The 17,277-nt window shown below is 45.7% G+C and overlaps 1 protein-coding gene across 1 annotated transcript in view; it reads right to left on the bottom strand.

The window, feature by feature from the left end:
- Nucleotides 1–792: 792 nt before the first annotated feature.
- Nucleotides 793–17,277, bottom strand: part of LOC119394421 (cubilin) — a 230,161-nt gene continuing 213,676 nt past the window's right edge. The window contains exons 62-67 of the mRNA XM_037661722.2: nucleotides 14,252–14,405; nucleotides 10,897–11,093; nucleotides 9,158–9,338; nucleotides 7,572–7,822; nucleotides 3,025–3,136; nucleotides 793–1,900 (exon numbers count right to left, since the gene is read on the bottom strand). Of these exons, the coding sequence (XP_037517650.1) occupies nucleotides 1,863–1,900; nucleotides 3,025–3,136; nucleotides 7,572–7,822; nucleotides 9,158–9,338; nucleotides 10,897–11,093; nucleotides 14,252–14,405 (933 nt within the window). The 3' untranslated portion in view covers nucleotides 793–1,862. The remainder of the gene's footprint in view (nucleotides 1,901–3,024; nucleotides 3,137–7,571; nucleotides 7,823–9,157; nucleotides 9,339–10,896; nucleotides 11,094–14,251; nucleotides 14,406–17,277) is intronic.

The following is a 17,277-nucleotide window of genomic DNA, read 5'->3' on the forward strand; positions in this document are numbered from 1 at the left end:
AGGCATAAAATACAGCATAGAAGTGCTCACTGACTGCTTTGCATGAAACAAGTTCTCACAACGCGTGGAATCTGCTGATTTTCTTTTAATTCCAGCGAGACCTCTGATTTATCTCAGGAATAACATTTTATCTGAAATGTATCATCCATTGGCGAGCTACGTACCCTCCGCAGATGATCAATCATACAGCAGCAGGAACTCTTTCTGAAAGCTCTCAGATACGCTTTATTGTCAGTGTAACATTTTCGAGGACAATGCACAGTCGATTGCATTAAGTGGTATGTCTTCTGTTGCCCTACATGATAGCGAGGTTAGGTTTTTAGATAGCGTGGTATCTTAACTTTTCTGGTGTTGGAGAGTACACGTGGTCTGCGTGAGGCTCTTTATTGTTCAGGATGTCAGCTGACCTGCCATTTCATTGGTTTTGTGTGTCACATGGGTGTGAGGGTTGAAGTGTCCTTTTTTCGTTCTTGTCTTCTAATAAAATATTCAGTTGCGAGTCAGCGCTGTGGTTTGTCTCCTCTTCTCTTGTGTCCACGTCGTCGTTGCGCTAAGTTAAACATGTTCAGGTATGTCTGAATTTCTCCGGCGTGTACGCCTTTTCTTGCGCAATAAGTTCTGGAATGCGTACAGCCGCAGGTGTAGCGATTCGGGATGGTAGTTTCAGAAGCCTCAACGCTGATTGTAACTCGCTACCTTTTACGCTAATAAGAAACGCTGAGTTTCATAACAGAAGCAGAGTCAACCGTTGGCTTTACAGGCAATCGTACAAAAAGACATTGCACGCAGAAACGCCTTAAATAACATAATTTATTGATGCTTTTACTATACAATTGCAATAGAAGAATCTCTGACGGCAGATGACGATGTCATGAAAATACAAATATTTTCGTGGTGTTATGTTCCTTGACGCAGCTCAACGGCGGCTTTCTGCTATTACTCCTGTTGGCCAGAAAAAAAAGAAAGCGTAGGCACCAGGAACAATGACATTATGTAACTGCGAATTTAAAGAAGTTACGTAAACTTCATTAATCGCGTAGCATCGCTACGAGATGTAATCCTCACGAGCATCGTATTACCTTTGGCAAGCGATGCGCACTTTTGCTAATTTAGAATTGTACGTCCAATGGGTAAACTCTAGCATGGCAGGAAGCTGTAGGTTTTCTTGGCGCTGCAATATTTGAATTCTAGTTGCATTGGTGGCTTTGACTGCCATCAGCGCTTATCAGAATCTGCTGTTACTTATTTTGCATTTACTCTGAAATGCCAAAACGTGCGCATTTGATTCTCTGTTACAGGACGGAAGCAGAAAGCGTAGAAGCCGTGGAACAAGATGACGTCAGACAGTGTCACGTGTTTTCAGCTTTCAGCTGGTAACATGGCGAAAAGGTTTGCATTAGTAGTCTCATGCGATCAAGCGTTGAATTGCATGAACATATGTATCACATTTCCTTTCGTAAGCCGTGTGTACACAATCGTTTGCTAATGCTAATATATCCGAAACTTTGAGTAGCAAATTCGACACTAATTCATTACCTATCAGTTTCAAACGTAAGTATCCAGAAGTTTACCAAATGGCGTTTGTCGGCTTAGCGCAAAACGGGAAAGTGAGGTACCACTTCACGTGCAAAAAAGCATGACAAGGACCAATATGTTTGTTTGGAAATATGCGACTGGTTCCGGAACATGTAACTTCATAAATATGCAGGTGAATCGGAAGGGAAGCATTCCGAAATCAGTTATGAATACAATGATGATGCGTTGTTTGCTGTCGTCTTCCTTCGCATCCCGCGAAATTCTTCGATGAGCACTACTGCTTAACTAGAGCTGCGATTTAAAGAGTGAATGGGGTGAATGGGTGGCTATACTTCTGGCGACGATCCTATGCGTGTCCGCTGGTCTGCAAGAACAGAGAAATAAAGTAAGACAAATTAATGACACTGGTGGATAAAGCTATGATTCACGACAGAGAAAGTGCGGCAGCAAAAAAGAAAAAAAAAGAAAACAGATAAAAAGGAAAAAAGAGACACCCCAATCTTATTTGGCGATAAACATCAAGACAGTGTATTTGTTTGAAAAAGAGTCTGCACGAACACTTGTGCTAAAGCAATTTCTACGCCAGGGCAGTATAGGGACGAATACAATAGGACCACAGTTATAACATGAAGGTTATGGACCTAATAGATATGGTAACAGTTTGACTAATAATAACAATAATAATAATAATAATAATAATAATAATAATAATAATAATAATAATAATAATAATAATAATAATAATAAAAAACGCTGGAACTTTATTGCTACGAAATATCTTTACATTACTGCCTAATTTCGCCCATTCGAAATTAAGCTGGGTCTGACAAATTTTAAATAACGTTTTTCACAATTAGCGCTGTTAACGGTCTCCAAATCGCACAGAAGTGAAAACATAGCAAACTCATATACGTGGTAATCTCCTGCATTACGAATAATTCCCGTTCCAAACAACTAGTTCTTTGCACCCTATCCTTTTAGTTGCAGTAATGTGCTGTCATACCAAGCGCATATCTACTACTGGTATTCACACACTTTAGCGTTCTGAATTGTATCAATCAATTTTATTACGTTTCTTTTGTAGTTATATGCATACCTTCACTACTAAAATCTCTTATGAGAATGCCAGTATTACTAACCAAATAAATGAATAATTAAATAACTATGTAAATATATGAAATTTTATCAAATATGCTTCTAGAGAGCAGTCCCTAGTATCAGTGTATGAATCAGTGTGTAACCTACGCGGCAAGCAATCGAGCCCATGACTTCGCGATCAGGAGCAGAATGTAATAGCCCATGGTGCGACTGACAGATACTTGAGTAACCAATGACGCTATATATCGGTCAGATGTTAAGTTCATGGTATACGCCAAGCGTTCCCTGTGCTTAGTCATGTTTTGTTGTTTTACTAGACGGCTACGCGCCCTTCATTGCTGTTTCACACCTTGACCGCTTTTAACACGTGGCCATTTTTAGAGGCCTTACCATCGTGTTGAACCTTGAATCTGGCATAGAAGCCGACGCCTGTGTTCTTTTCGTTCGTGGTCATTTTGACGAGAAGTTGGCTGCCTGAAGACTGAAGCGTCGCCGGCATGTCCTGCGTGTGGAACACAATATGAGCACGTCATTGACCTTTTTAGGAAAGCAGATATTCAAGGTCATATATTCGCCAACGTCACTTCTCCGTAATATAAAAAAAAATCACAGTTTCACCGAAAGGGCGAAGTAATGTATGCGATAGCAACAAATTGTAATGTTATGCGCAGTAAGGCTATCAGCTAACTCGTTTGGATCCGATCAGGCGTAATTCTACAAAACGCTGGTGTAAGAGAATACGGCCGCTCCTGAGAGAGAGAGAGAGAGTAAGCGTTTATTAGCTCCTTAAAACTAAAGTGGGTGGGGCTCTTCGTCCACAGCTCCACTGGCGATAGCGGCTCTCCAGCTGGCTTCCCAAGGCCTGTTCTGAGAGTCGCGCCTCCCACGACCAGTGTGGTAACGTGTATGAGCGCGGAGTTTGCTGCAGCTGGACGCGAGGGTCTCCTGTATGTAACGTATGTCAATGTTGGTATCCCTCCGCACCAGGGGCACTCATTGCGATATTCGGAGGGGTGTATCTTAGAAAGTGTGTGTAGGTTGGGATTCGTCTGCAGTCGGCGCCGCTAGATTGCTCTCTGTTCAGTTCGGGCTGAGGTGGTGCCATGGTGTGTCGCTCCAGCCTTTGATCTTCGAGTATGTCGGCTCAACCGCTTGGTCGCTTGCAGACGCCAGGTCCTCTGAATTCGTCGACAGGGGCGTCCGTCGCGTGGAAAGTACTTGCGCGAACGAGGCGGTCGGCCCGTTCATTCCCGGGCACACCCGTATGCGCGGGGCACCAAATGATGCCGTGGTCAATTGAGATGTCAGAGCCTAGCATTTTAGTAAGAAGCGGTTTTCATGAAGCCTGTCGTCTCAATGTAAAGCGGCGAGAGCACAATACGTAGAAGGGTATATAAACCGTTTGTTGATGTCTGCCGAGATAGCGCGCACGCCAGCGCTCGCGACCGCGCCCTTATGATCGAAGTTTGAGGGACCTCCTGTTCCCGGCACAGCACCACAATCAGGTCTTCAAGGCGGCCCTTCGCTTCCTTGGGGACACGGGACTGGACAACCGGCTATAGAAGCCGCCCGCCGCGGCCTCGGTCGTGGTCGCCATTCCTCCTCTCCTTCTCCTCTCCTCCTCACATCTTTATTACCCTCTCCCCATTCCACTACGCACGAGACTAAAAAGCCACCTAAACATCGCCCAATGTTAGCGGTGTAAGCATGTTTCATGTTGGCTACCTTGTGCCGCCGAGCAAAACTAGCGCCGTGGTGTACCCAGAAATTCCCTAGTCAAGTTGGCGAGAGCAGACGAGAGCAACGAGAGGCCGAGTTGAAACTTGAAGTTAGAGGCAAGGCTTAAAGTCAGGGGGGGCTCGGGGGGGCCCGGCCCCCCCTTCCATTTCTTAAGCAGGGGCTGTATGTGTGTGTGTGCTTAGGTATTTAGGTCCCCGCCCTCTCAGGGCCCCCCCTCCAGTGAAGGGCGACTTTAAGCCCTGGTTAGAGGCACTTGATGGCGTGTCTTCTTTAAAGATTTTGTGTATCTGTGTCATGCTTTGTTGTGTTACCTCGCGAGTGTTCGCTTAGAAGTGACTGAGATTGCTAAGACATCGACTCTACTGTCAGTTTGGATGAAGCGCGAAAGACAGGGACAGAAAAGACACACATACCACCACACATACTGCGCTACGTGTGGGTGTGTGGGTGCCTTTTCTGTCCCTGTCTTTCGCGCTGCTCCCTTAAGTTATGTTGAACCAACTAGCCAACAAGTTCACTCTTCAAGGTATCAGTGGTGTTCCGATGTAAGCGCCTGGTATAATTCAGTGCACTCCAGAATGAGGGATTTGCCTTGTTAAGCTTCACCGCTGCACAGTGGCGTTATGCGAAGAAAACTAAACGTCACGCTGTGAAGCTCTAGCCCTTCGTGGCCGAGAAGGGTTCGCTGCCGCAAAGTGGTTGATAAAACATTTACGGCTTCGAAGCAAGAATCAATCATCTCATGAGACTGTCCGAGACGTGTTAATATGAAAGCTTACAGGCGTATTTTCCAGTTGTAATAATGGATATATCGAATTATTTCGCGATCCCCTTCGAATCCGATGGGTCCGACGGTCGTCAAGTGAGGTGAAACTTGAGGCACTCGAGAGTGTGCGTTGCGTTAAAATGTCTGTGTATGCCCTGCTTTATGTTACCTCACGTTTGTTCGCTTGAATTTATACAGATTCTTAAGACTATCAGCAGCGCTAATAAATCCATCATATGCGCATTTATTATTTGACCTGAAATGTAGCAGCTGGCGTTTGAAGTAGACATCCGTAGCGGCGCCTCGTCGCAATTTTGCAGCAAGTTGACACTATGCGATCACGCTGAATTCAGGCCACGTGATTGATTGGTATCTTGTAATAATTTCTGTTGGCATAATTAAGTTTCTCCATGACACTATTCCAAGCTATTCCAAGAAGTGGCTTGGTCTGTTCTCTAATGTAGGGGGTTGCTGCTAATTCGTTTGCCTGGCGGGTAGAAGAATTGAAGAAACATTTGCTATGCACTGGCGCATTTATTAGACGCATGGGTGCTCGTACGGTGAATGGAGACTGCGTGGGCGCCTTTTTTTGTAATTAAAGAAGACAAAGCATCAGGTAACGTATGTGGCAGTTACGATTTCCCTGCTGGTGGGCTTCGCTGCACAACGAATCACCGATGCACAGTACATGCTTTGTGGCATAACACAACTGCAATGCCATAAAGCTGACTATAGTGAATCTGTCATTTTGTAGCACGTATATATAATGTAAATATATAGTGAATTGAATCCAAGGGGCAGTGCAAGCATGGCGTAAACAAGCAGGGTACGAGTCAAAATATGGGCGGCGTGCGCAGCACAGATTTCTTTACGCTCCACAATGAAGGAATTGCTTTGTAAGTTTTACCGCTACACAGCGGTGTAATGCGACGAAAACTAAATGCCACGCTGTGAAGCTTGCTACCTGTGGCTGCAATTAGTTGCCGGAAAGAGTATCGCCAGGTTGTTTCAGACTGATCTGACGAGAAAATAAGCAATCTGCATCGCTGCACCTAGTACACACATACTGTGCCCTAAGTAGGGAGGCCGGCTTCGGCATGACGCTCGTTCGCGTGGTGGCTCGATCGCCACAAGCATTTGTTTAAAACAAGCAATAATATTGATTATTCTGTGACTATATCGCGGAATATTGGAGCTAAACGTTTTTCTAAGGCACCTTTTGGGAAAAGCTGGCTTTTCTGGAACCACGAGACAAGTTCCGATCATGTCTCAAACTTCGTCTTCCAAAAAGGACCAGCTTCGTAAACTAATGCGCTTGATACGCTAGCAAGGTTAACACAAAAATGAAACCTAATGCACTGTGCGGCTATGCCTGCGCAGTGATCTCATTGAGCTGAAGCAAAACTGATTCCCCCACCTTGCGAACTGCGTGCCCCTTAGTCAAAAAGTGGCCCTTCTCAAACAAAGCAGCAAGTATGCACCTTATTCGTGCGTCCATTAAATCAAGCCACCTGCATTTCCATGGTTAAATCGCATGATCAATGTCTCACACGCACGTAGAGAGCCACGGGACCAGGCTAGGTACATCTCGCTTGGAATTTCCTAGGGACAGCACCAAAAAGTGGTCTGGCAACGCGGGCATGTTTTGGTGGCTTTTTAGTCGCTCCCTTCCACTACAGGCGCTGAGTCGTGCTCCCAACTAGGGCCGCGGAGGTTGCGTCTTTTCCTGTCATCCATCTCTCCTCCTCTCTCGAAGTTCCCACTTGCTGAGGAAAACTTGTTCGTGGCCTAGTTGGTGTGTGTTTGAAAGCATGTTTGCCGCTGAAAGGACGTACACAGAAGACGAGGACGACGACGCGCGTAGCACTTCCAATTGAATTTATTTGTGTCAGTATACAGAGAATATGTGCTGAAAAACAACGCATGCGCCTAAAACAACAAACGTATGGGGTAGCTGGCTTTAACGTATACCTTCCCATGTTTTTTTTCTTCCATATATAACTTTAAAAAAAAATATGTAACGGGACAACCAACACTCAAGGAATCTAATCTCCTAAGAGTGCACGCAGTCGTAACGATGGTTCGCTAGTACACTCTACACCCAACTGCTGAATATAAAATGCTTCCAAAGATTCACGAGCCGTTTGTTGATGGCACCTACCAAGTATTCCGCCAAGAATTCTTGGTAGGAGCAATCAACAAAGCTTTCCGCTACTAAAATTCTACATCTGTTGTACTTATGAAATAGGTTGAATGTTCGGCTTCTGTCGTGCATTTCCAAGTCAAGTAGTCCTTTCGGAAATGTTTGCTTTCTGTTCAGTTCTCTTTAATGATCACATGCTCACGCACATGTACAGATGAATTAGTTAGCTTTGCTAAGAAAGCAAACAAGTTAGTACTACAGAAAAAAACATTTGCTATAGTGGCATACCTGGCCGCAGAGGCGTGTAATCTTGGCGTCGGGGGTATCCCGATGTCCGTTGTAAACTTCCAGGTAGTTGGAGTCGCAGTCGGCGGCGGTCGAGTTGAAGGCGAACGCTACGAAACTCAGCTGCAGCGTAGCCCTTGCGCGCCCAGTCACGAACCAGGCGCAAGTTTGATGCTGGGCGAAAGTCGTCGGGTAGCCTGGGCTAGACAGGGCGCCCTCGTTGGCTGTGACGTTGCCGCCGCAACCTGCCGGGGCTGCACCGTGGTAGAGGGATGGAGGAGGAGGAAAATGACCCGTTAATTGCGATTGACACGGGGAGCGGGTGTGTGTTGAGCCGGTAAATGTCTCGTACTGACAAATCCATTACTCTGCGGCAGAAGGAAAGACGACAGAAGTTGGCCTTTCCTGGTGTTCTGAAAAAGAAACGCTTTCTCTTGCTAGATCAAGAACGGGCTCCGCATTTTTGCCATCCGAGTCGGACCGCGGTAGGGACCAGTCGGATGTACCATCGGTTTGTCAAACTTCGTTTTGTTCTACAGTGCAGGAACACGTTGGTCAATTCGACTTCTCATCATTCGCATTGCAGCGTGTTCATAAAACTGTACAATAATAGAACTTTGGAAGTAGTTGAAACTTCCACTATAGTCGAGGGTCAAAGTATCGATACTATAGTGAAATTCCACGCACGAGCCTGCCTTTGATAACCTTGTTTAAATAAGAAATATGCTGTCAGAGTTATCTTTCGCGTAGACGTACACGCGTGCGTAATTGACGTGTTGCGTTGTCATGCGTAAACGTTCACAGGTAAGAGTTGCGCCTACACCTTCTTTTCCGCAACAATGCCACATTTCACTCGACAGTCGACGTTTGTGCTGTCTCGTTCTCTTTTGTTACGTCCGTGCTTTCACGCCTTTCTTTCTTTCACTACATACGAATCCCAACTAAGAGCTGAACGTTTCGTCGTTTTAGTAATTGTTAAGAGCGTAGCTAGTAAACGTTGCGTGCCCAGATATATTTCATGTTAAAATGTCTAGAAACTGCGTGCCCAATTTCATAGTAACCCCTTTGCATACTTTTCTACACCCGGCGGACAGCGATACCCTCCAGCTGCTTCAAGGAAGATTCAGTCACACATACTATCTACACAAACATAATCACCATCATCATAATCATTGTTCTGTATTCTCTAACGTATTTGTTTCCTTTGAATTTATGAAGCCTTATGTATTGAAATCTTACGTTTCGTCATGCAAATCCCATTCACGTTTGTTTATGTTCTCTAAACTTTGTTTCATTTGTTGGTCACATATATGCCTTACTGATGTCATTGCCTGGGCCAATTCGCTCATGTATTTGTTTTCTTATACACACGTGACTTGCATGTATTAACTAATTTATGCTTATTTCTTATTGACTGCTAATTTTTACACTGAACATTGTGTCATTTTGGTGGGATTTTGGGTTTTCAGGGGCCAGGCGCCTTGTCAGGCTTTTTTGCCTTTTGGCCGGTCCCCTAGGGAAAGTGTACCTTTCTTTGGTTTGCCTTTTTCTCGAAATAAACCTCAACTTCAAATGTACGAATTAAATACCTCCTGCTGGGCTGCTGTAGTAGACCATGAAGAAGCGGACGGCCCATCCACCCATAGCGTGGGACGTCGCGGTGTTTTTGACGACGACGCTGAGCTGGCTTCCGGTAGAGAACACCGGGGTAGGGTTGATGTCACCGCACACATGAGCCAGGACCCGCGAAGAAGCGCCACCGTCGCGAACCTTCAACGTGCAAGAGCAAAATGGAGGGACTAGTTATTGCAACGAACGTCTCTGCACCTTTTAAGCTCAAAATGCTTTTATCTCCCGTTCTCGGGGACCTTCAAGTGACCTTGAGCCAAAACACAGCGCCGTCAGCGTAGCACTCAAACGAGAACATCTGGACAACCAGAAAAACTGAAGAATATGCAGTATCTGGCCCCAACCCTTTGCACAGGACCGCACTACATACACTATATCTGCCCAAACATGTTACAAACACATTTCTTAATGTTTATTCGCAGTATCACTATAGCTGTCCCTTCTATTACATGATGAAGTTTTATTTATTTCCAATAGCGACGTTCCAAAGGCAGATAATAGCAACGCTCCACAGTCAGATACGAAGCACCACACACTTGACTGTCATCTTTCCGCGTTGAGACAGGGTTGCCAGTGCTCGAAGGCGGCGGGAAATCCACGCCGCCCCTAAGAGATGACGCCACGCTACGGGGGCTATTCACATATGTTCATTCCGGCTCGGTAGGTTTTTTAGGCCTGCGTCGCGTCGTGGCCGCACTCTCTAGGCAAAGCCTAAAATGCATCGCCCACAGTGGCAGGAAACAATGACGCCCATATGAATCAGTGCCCAGTGTGGTGTTGTGTTGTGTGGTGTGACCTTGCGTACATGGACATCTTAAAATTGTGGCTGGTATCATCTCTAACCAATCTGCTTTGCAGGTAGCCATTTCCTGCTAACATCTACTCTCGATTACAGGAGAGCTAGCCACTTTTTGGTTCTACGACAAGTAATTATCTTTCACAAACTGCGTGATGATCGTAACATATTAGGCTCTTCAAAGCGAGACGTAGCGAGCTTAATCACGATATCTAATGAAATAAGATTAATAACATAAAAAATGCTTGTTTATAAACACAAATTTGCCTAAGCTTTCAAAATAAAGAAGGAGTTAGGCTTGAGTTGCGCAATAAACACGTTTTTTTGTGTTTCCTATTGCATGATTTTGTTCCGCTTTGAACTTTAATTGGTATTAGCGATAACTTAAACACAAACTCCTTCAAACAAGGAAACTGCTGAATGTGCACAGGCGTTTCGGTGACGCGCCTTTTCAGCTGGTCTTCCCTTTATTTCGTGTTTTAAACAATCATAGATAATGCATGCGAGGAGGTGCTAGGTTATTGCTTTAATTATTGCACTGTAATATCTTGTTGTTTAATGAACTGTTGCATATAAGTTCGATGTTTTCGATATGTTCTGTATGCGAAGCTAACATGCCGTTAAATGATTGCATAAATGTCTCCTGCCTGTACATTTATGCATGTTATAGATGCATGGATTAACACTAGCATTTTGCTAAGCATCCAGATGCTTGTAACATTTTTTGTTTGACCATATTATGCCATTCAATCTTCGTGTTATTGTTCACTGTAAGCAACGTACACTTGTTTGAAGAGATTTCGTGGATGTGACCGAGCTGGCGAGAATATTTTCAATAAAACACATTTGGCGAGAACATTTTCAAGTCGTTGCCTTCGTTATGATAGAACCAGACCACAGCACCTGCATGAAGACGATGGGGCAGGAACCGTTCACAGGGTTGCCAACGTTGAAGTGCACAAAATAGAGCGCAATAGCGGACGTCGCTGTGGCGTTGACAGGCGCGATGGTCAGCATCGTCGGATGCGTTATGGTCGTCCAGCCCGGATAGTCGACGTTGTGCACGACGCCGCTTGGTTGGGTGTACGTCAGGTTGGCGTCTGCGCAAAGGAAGACAACAATTGACCAATATACTCTTTACGCGTCACGTCGCTGGATTAGGCCGTGGCACGTTCATTTGTCAATATAGCAGACGAACTGGAGCTCAGAAAAAAAAAGCGACAACTAGGGACAGTTTGTGTTCTATAGTTTACAGGCGGCCACGATATCCCATTCTAGCCAGATTACTTAAAGGGGTCTTGAACCACTTTTCCAGGTAACCGTCGCATGGCCTCGGTATCGGAGTTTATTTCCTCGCGAATCGATTGCCGCTAAAAGTTCTCGAATCCGTGAAGAACGAGCGGCGATACAGGGGTTTGCCGCACGCTTTAAGCACTCTTCTCTCATCCAGATGAGCGCGCTGGAAGGGATGACACGGGAGAAAGAAGCTACGTCAGCGCGCGTCATGACGCGCAGTCGCTCTCTCACGTTGATTCATGAAAATGAGTACATACGCGATGTATCTCGTACAGAAAATAAATCAAATCTCAAATCAAATCATGTAATCATAATTATTTCCGATTTTCAGCACGAAAGTGTTTTATGCCGGGGTCCACCAAGACTTTCATGACGTATTTCCGTCACGGAAATACGCCAGCGAAATAAACACCATAAGATGGCAAGGAAAAAAAACTACAAGAAAATTTCCGTTAACAGGAGTTGAACCCATGACCTCTCGGTGGCTGGTGGGCGTTTAGCCGACTGAGCTACCGCCAAACACATGGCGGAGGCTACACGATAGCGCCTTTTATCTTTCATACATTCCTCTCACAGTGCTCTTGGATGAATGCTACGAGCATCCGCTTTATAACGGGGCGGTGACATGTGTACCACCAGGCTAAAAAAAAAAAACGAAAAAGAAAACGCGCCGTTGCTATGACCGTCCCATTCAGCGTGTTTCCAATAGACGTGTAATTTCGTCAACGCTTCAACACACCGCGAGGTGGTCGCTTTAGTCCAAGCCTCACTCATAGCATCCATCCATATAAAAAAATATCTCTCCGATGCTCGCCTGGCTGTCGCACCGCGTTCCCCGCTTGCCCTGTGAGAAGTAACGGCCAGGCTAGAGGGAAGACACGGCGCGCGTAGCGTTTCTCTTCGCGTTTCACGACGCCTTGAAGGAGTGCATATCGACTATCAGCGTTTATTACGTGTTCATTGATGCGATCTTTGCGCAGTATTCACCATATGCGGTGTCCACGTATATGTTAAGAACTTCAGCTAGCGCAAGGGTTAAATCATGATCATGGGCGTTAGTCGTCGGTATAGGCACCCTGCAATGCAGTTTCCGAGATACGATGGTAGCGCCAGAAAACACAGCCTAGCGAGTAGACGCAGCAAAATCGAGTGTCTATCCTCCGCATCCTCTATGTTCAGAAACGCTCCTTGACTTGAACGTGACTTGCCATCGCCTCAATGCAGTGAGTTTGAAACGCGTTTGTAGCGTTTCTGCTGCCTTGGCACAGCCTGAAAAGAGCGCGTTCTAAACGCGTTTGTGCTGCATTGAAGGCGGTGGCAACATCCCTGAGGTGATTACGAACGCACGTAGGAAGCGTTCGTTGAAAGAGGCGCCCAGAAGGGAGACACTTGAGCGCGTCGATGTGTCCAGCGAGCGTTTCATTTTCTTGGTATCCCTGGCGGCTGGTGCCCTCAACACTCAGGCGTTCGATAAGAGCTCCATCGCGCCCTCTGGTCAGTGACGGGTGCCTATGGAGAGGTGCCATAGGCGTAGACGTAGGTGCGTCCACATCAAGCGGTGCCAAACAACAGTAGACATTGTATCAGCTCTCATATACCAATGCGCCACAAACAATAAACTAGTTCTGTGACGAGACGTTTCACTTTCGTGTTATACCGATTCCTCTGACAGAGGAATCAGCCATCTTTTTTTTTTTTTCATTGGACCAGCAACTAGCCTTCGGTTATGGGTCCACTTAGTTTTTGATAACTTTGTGTGCTGTTTGCATAGGTCGGCAAAAAAGTTGGAGCTCATTCAGGCTCACTCAAGAAACATATTTTGCTCTGAGGGCTCACTCGGACTCCGACTCACCAAAATTTTCCTCAACCGGACTTACTCGGACTCAGATTCACTAAACGTTTTCTTCACCGGACTCACTCGGACACACTCACTAGCACATTACTCAGCCGGACCCACTCGAACTCAGACTCACGGCTTGACCTGAGTCTCAGTGAGCCTGAGTGAGTCGACTCACGAGTCCGTTAGGGTAAAATTTGCTGTTTCGATCACGGTGTCAATGCTTTTAAACACCAATATCTCACATAATCGGTGCTCTACGATACACCATTTGATCTTGTACGATCTTGTGCGACTTTTGAGTGGTTTCAATTCAGTAAGGATATTTTTATGAAATACGCGACTCACACGAGATGCCTATATCATGAACTTCCCGTAGAAGATTTGTGGGCGAAATCATGGCACCCCCCCCCCCCCCCCCCCAACCTCACGCCTCTGATCAATGTATATTGAGATGGCGCGTGAATGCTAGTGCGTTGAGACGTATCTGAGTAGACTTGAGTATAAAATTAAGCCTATATAAGGCTGGTAGTAATGCTAAACATGAGTAGATAGGACCATAGGTCGGCAATAACAGGTGGAACTCACTCGCACCCACCCAAGAAATATATTTCGTGCTTAGGGCTCACTCGGGCTCAGACTCACCAATATATTCGTCAACCGGACTTACTCGGACTCAGACTCACTAAACGTTTTCTTCACCGGACTCACTCGGACACACTCACTAGCACATTACTCAGCCGGACTCACTCTGACTCAGGCTCGCGGCCCGATCTGAGTCTGAGTGAGTCCGAGTGAGTCGACTCATGAGTGAGTTTGCCGATCTATGGCTGTTTGTCTGCAAAATAATAAAAAAAAACTTAGAATTGAAACACGACTAGGAAAGTTGCATTTGTTGGGGTCATGCGCCTTTTCTACTTCGTATAACATTGATTTGTTGCTGTCGCAGTCATTGCTTTGACCTTGCGGCGAAATTGTGACTTTTGTGTGTCTTGCGGTCTATAGTGAACCAGATATACCATTTAGGTAACGAGCAAATATGGCGAATCGGCATTTGTTCATAATTACTGCAACGCAAAATATAGGAACAGCCATATTTTAAAAACCTCCTTGGGAACAACTCACCCGCCATAGAGCCGTACTCCAGCTTGAGCTTGGCTTGGCCTCCTCGGCGACCCGTGTCGAGCAGTAGCTGTACGCGGCTGGCTGAAGCGTGCGGCTTCAACCATTCCTGGGGCACACTTTGACCGCACAGGCGCACAGGAGGCAGCTGCAAATACTGCACAGGAAAGAAGAAGCCGAAGAGAAGTGTAGAGGTATATGAAAAAAGATAACAAATTGATTTAGCAAAACTGCGTATAGTAATATTGTTCACGGAATGCGCATATGAATGCAGGTGACATGTACGGTAGTAGCAGCACTGGTAACGGCACTTGGTGGCGATTTCTGAAACAAGTGCTAGTGATTTAATAAAAAAGAATATAAATTAGCATTCTATACAGATTCGGCAATACCGCACTGCTGGCTTTATATGCCAGCAGCGCGGTAGACTATGGCCAACTTGGCCAACCAGCGCAAAATAATTTCTCTATGCTTCGCTTAACTAAAGGGCCATGAGATGACGCCATAAGCAATGTCGCTCACATCCATGCCTCTGCTGTTACGTAAAATGGTATTCCTTACAAGCTAGGATAGGCTTGTCCTTTCTAAACTGTGGTTTGTCACCCTGCACTGAGTAGGCGAGAAATACCGAGAGTTCATGAAATGACGGTTAGCGCAAGCGACACACGCAGGGGTATAAAAATTAGGCGGAATGATCCGCATTGGATGTTCTGAATCCCAAGTTGCTTCCTTGAGTTTCCATAGAAAGTACAAAAAAACGTGCATTCGATGTGGAGCTATTCTAATTCTTTGAGTGACATGTGCACAACTGAGACGATAACTAGTCTCTCATTCGTCGATGCTCTATGATCGTACGTATTATTTACAGTAACTATCACTTCACAGTAACAAACAGACTTGCGCAACGAATTCTGTTAACCCATATATGCCCAAACTCAGAAAAAAAGACAAAACAAATATTTTTTCTTTCACAAAAAATGTGCTTCTACCCTCAAAAGAAAGCACAAGTTCTTTATTTACTTCCAGGTAAACGCAACACTGTTTTTCAAGCCGTCTTATACATATAGGACACTGGGCACTATGTGTGCTACGTGGGTAAGCCTTGAAGCATTTCACGTGTACACCGACATTGCACTTCTCCCTCACCATGATGTATTTCATACAAAGCACGCGTCTGCCCGGAGAAAGCGGTCGGCATTTCACGTGCACTTCTTCCTCTCCATGACGTCTTTCACGGAAAGCACGCGTTTTCCCGGAAAAAGCGGTCGGCAGGTGGCAGCATGAAAAGCGAGCAATGTCTAGGCTTGCACATGTTGAGAATGAGGCCTGCTTGATGTGCTGTAGGTGGTGCTAGTCATTAGCTAAAGAAATAGCGATGTTAGAGTGCATCAAAGAAGCGTCCTATATGTATGGACATATATGGGTTAAACCTCGAGGTAAACAGCTCTAAAGACTGCACTATGGAGCTTGGCCGAGTATTATCTGTTATATGCGGTTGTATCTGGTGGTACTGACGTGATAGCACATTTGATTTTTCTAGAGAAACTCGAACGAAAAGAAAGCTAGACTCTCCCCACCTGATGCGTTCTCAACCCTCATGGGCACCCCCATACTCCCAGCCCTCATCAGACACGGGTGAACGCAACGCGCATCACGCCATTGCCCTTTTTGGCTCGCGCACGCAAGCTTATTTCGTGCACATAGCTTACAGTGTAATGCGTGGCAAGGTATTAACGCACTTGACGTTTACTCGAAACATCACGGTGATTCGGACGACGACGGCAGCAATTCATGTGGAATGTCCCTATTGGGTCATTCCACGCCAAACGTCCCAGACATTGCGCTCGACCCTCTCCAAATGTATTGTAAAAATTTGTGGACGTTCATATCAGTGCAATATTTGCCCTCGGAAAGTATATTTTGGAAAAAAAATTTTCTTGTCTGTTACAGTGATTTGAATTTTGCCGTAGTGGGTGAAACATAGGTTGCGAAAAAATACTCTAAAAAATACAATACTTTACGGAACGCCTTAAATATCTGCTGTTTACTTGAAAAGGAATGGCACTATCTTATTATCACCCACTGACGACCACTACTTTGTCTCACGATGTGCTTTGTGGTGAAGCAATGCTGCAATTCTGCGCCCATTTTGATTAATTTTTAGAAATTCTACGAATGTTACAGACAAAATAGTACTATATCACATGGCTGGATAGTTGGCAGTAAGCGTGTCAAAAAAGTATTGAAGCCGATGACCGAGTAGTTTCGAAGTGGAAGGGGCGCAAACATTGAAAAATGTGTGAAATGCTCCACGTTCAGGCACATGTAGAGTGGTGATGCAGTCCAAGTAAAAATGCGCGCTTGGTCTCGTTGGGAAGAGTAAACAAAGGAAATGTATTTGTGAAAGTTTCATCGGAGTGTTTTTCGTTTTTGGCGAGAAACAAAAATTTATGTTGAGCGTTCGCGGCGTGCCTGGGCGCGGGCCCGTAAGTCCGCTTCACTGCGCCGCCACAGTTCCTCGGGGCAACGGAAGTATGCAGCGCCCACGCGGGTGGCACGATCGTGTGCTGCTGTGAGTTTTCACGTTGCTGAAAACTTGCAAACAGTGTATATGGCTGGCAGAATGTTTCGGAAGGGCACTAAAAGCTGCCGGTTAGTAGTGGGAGCAGAGCACGATTTCATTGCCACGTCACTGCATGCACACGTTCGACAGGTGCAGAGCTTGGGTTGTGTTCTCGATCTCTGCGGAGGTTGCAGTTCTTACTTCCGTTGCCGACGTATGGTCTTCGGACTCTTCGCCACTTGAAATCCCTGTGTTGCTGAGTAGGTGGGGTGGTGAGCCCGGCATTAAGAGTGGTCAGTGATGATGGCACGAAAAGGTGAAACGTGCGCGTACCTTTGAGGGAGATTGTAGACTGAAACCTTGCTGAGAGCTCAACTTTCTGCCACGCTGCATGCGATGCTTTCATCTTAGTAATCGCCTTGCGATTACTAAGCGAAGGCGATAGACATTTAAAAGGACGAAGCCG

This window comes from Rhipicephalus sanguineus, chromosome 5 (assembly GCF_013339695.2).
Source record: "Rhipicephalus sanguineus isolate Rsan-2018 chromosome 5, BIME_Rsan_1.4, whole genome shotgun sequence".
NCBI lineage: Eukaryota > Metazoa > Arthropoda > Arachnida > Ixodida > Ixodidae > Rhipicephalus > Rhipicephalus sanguineus.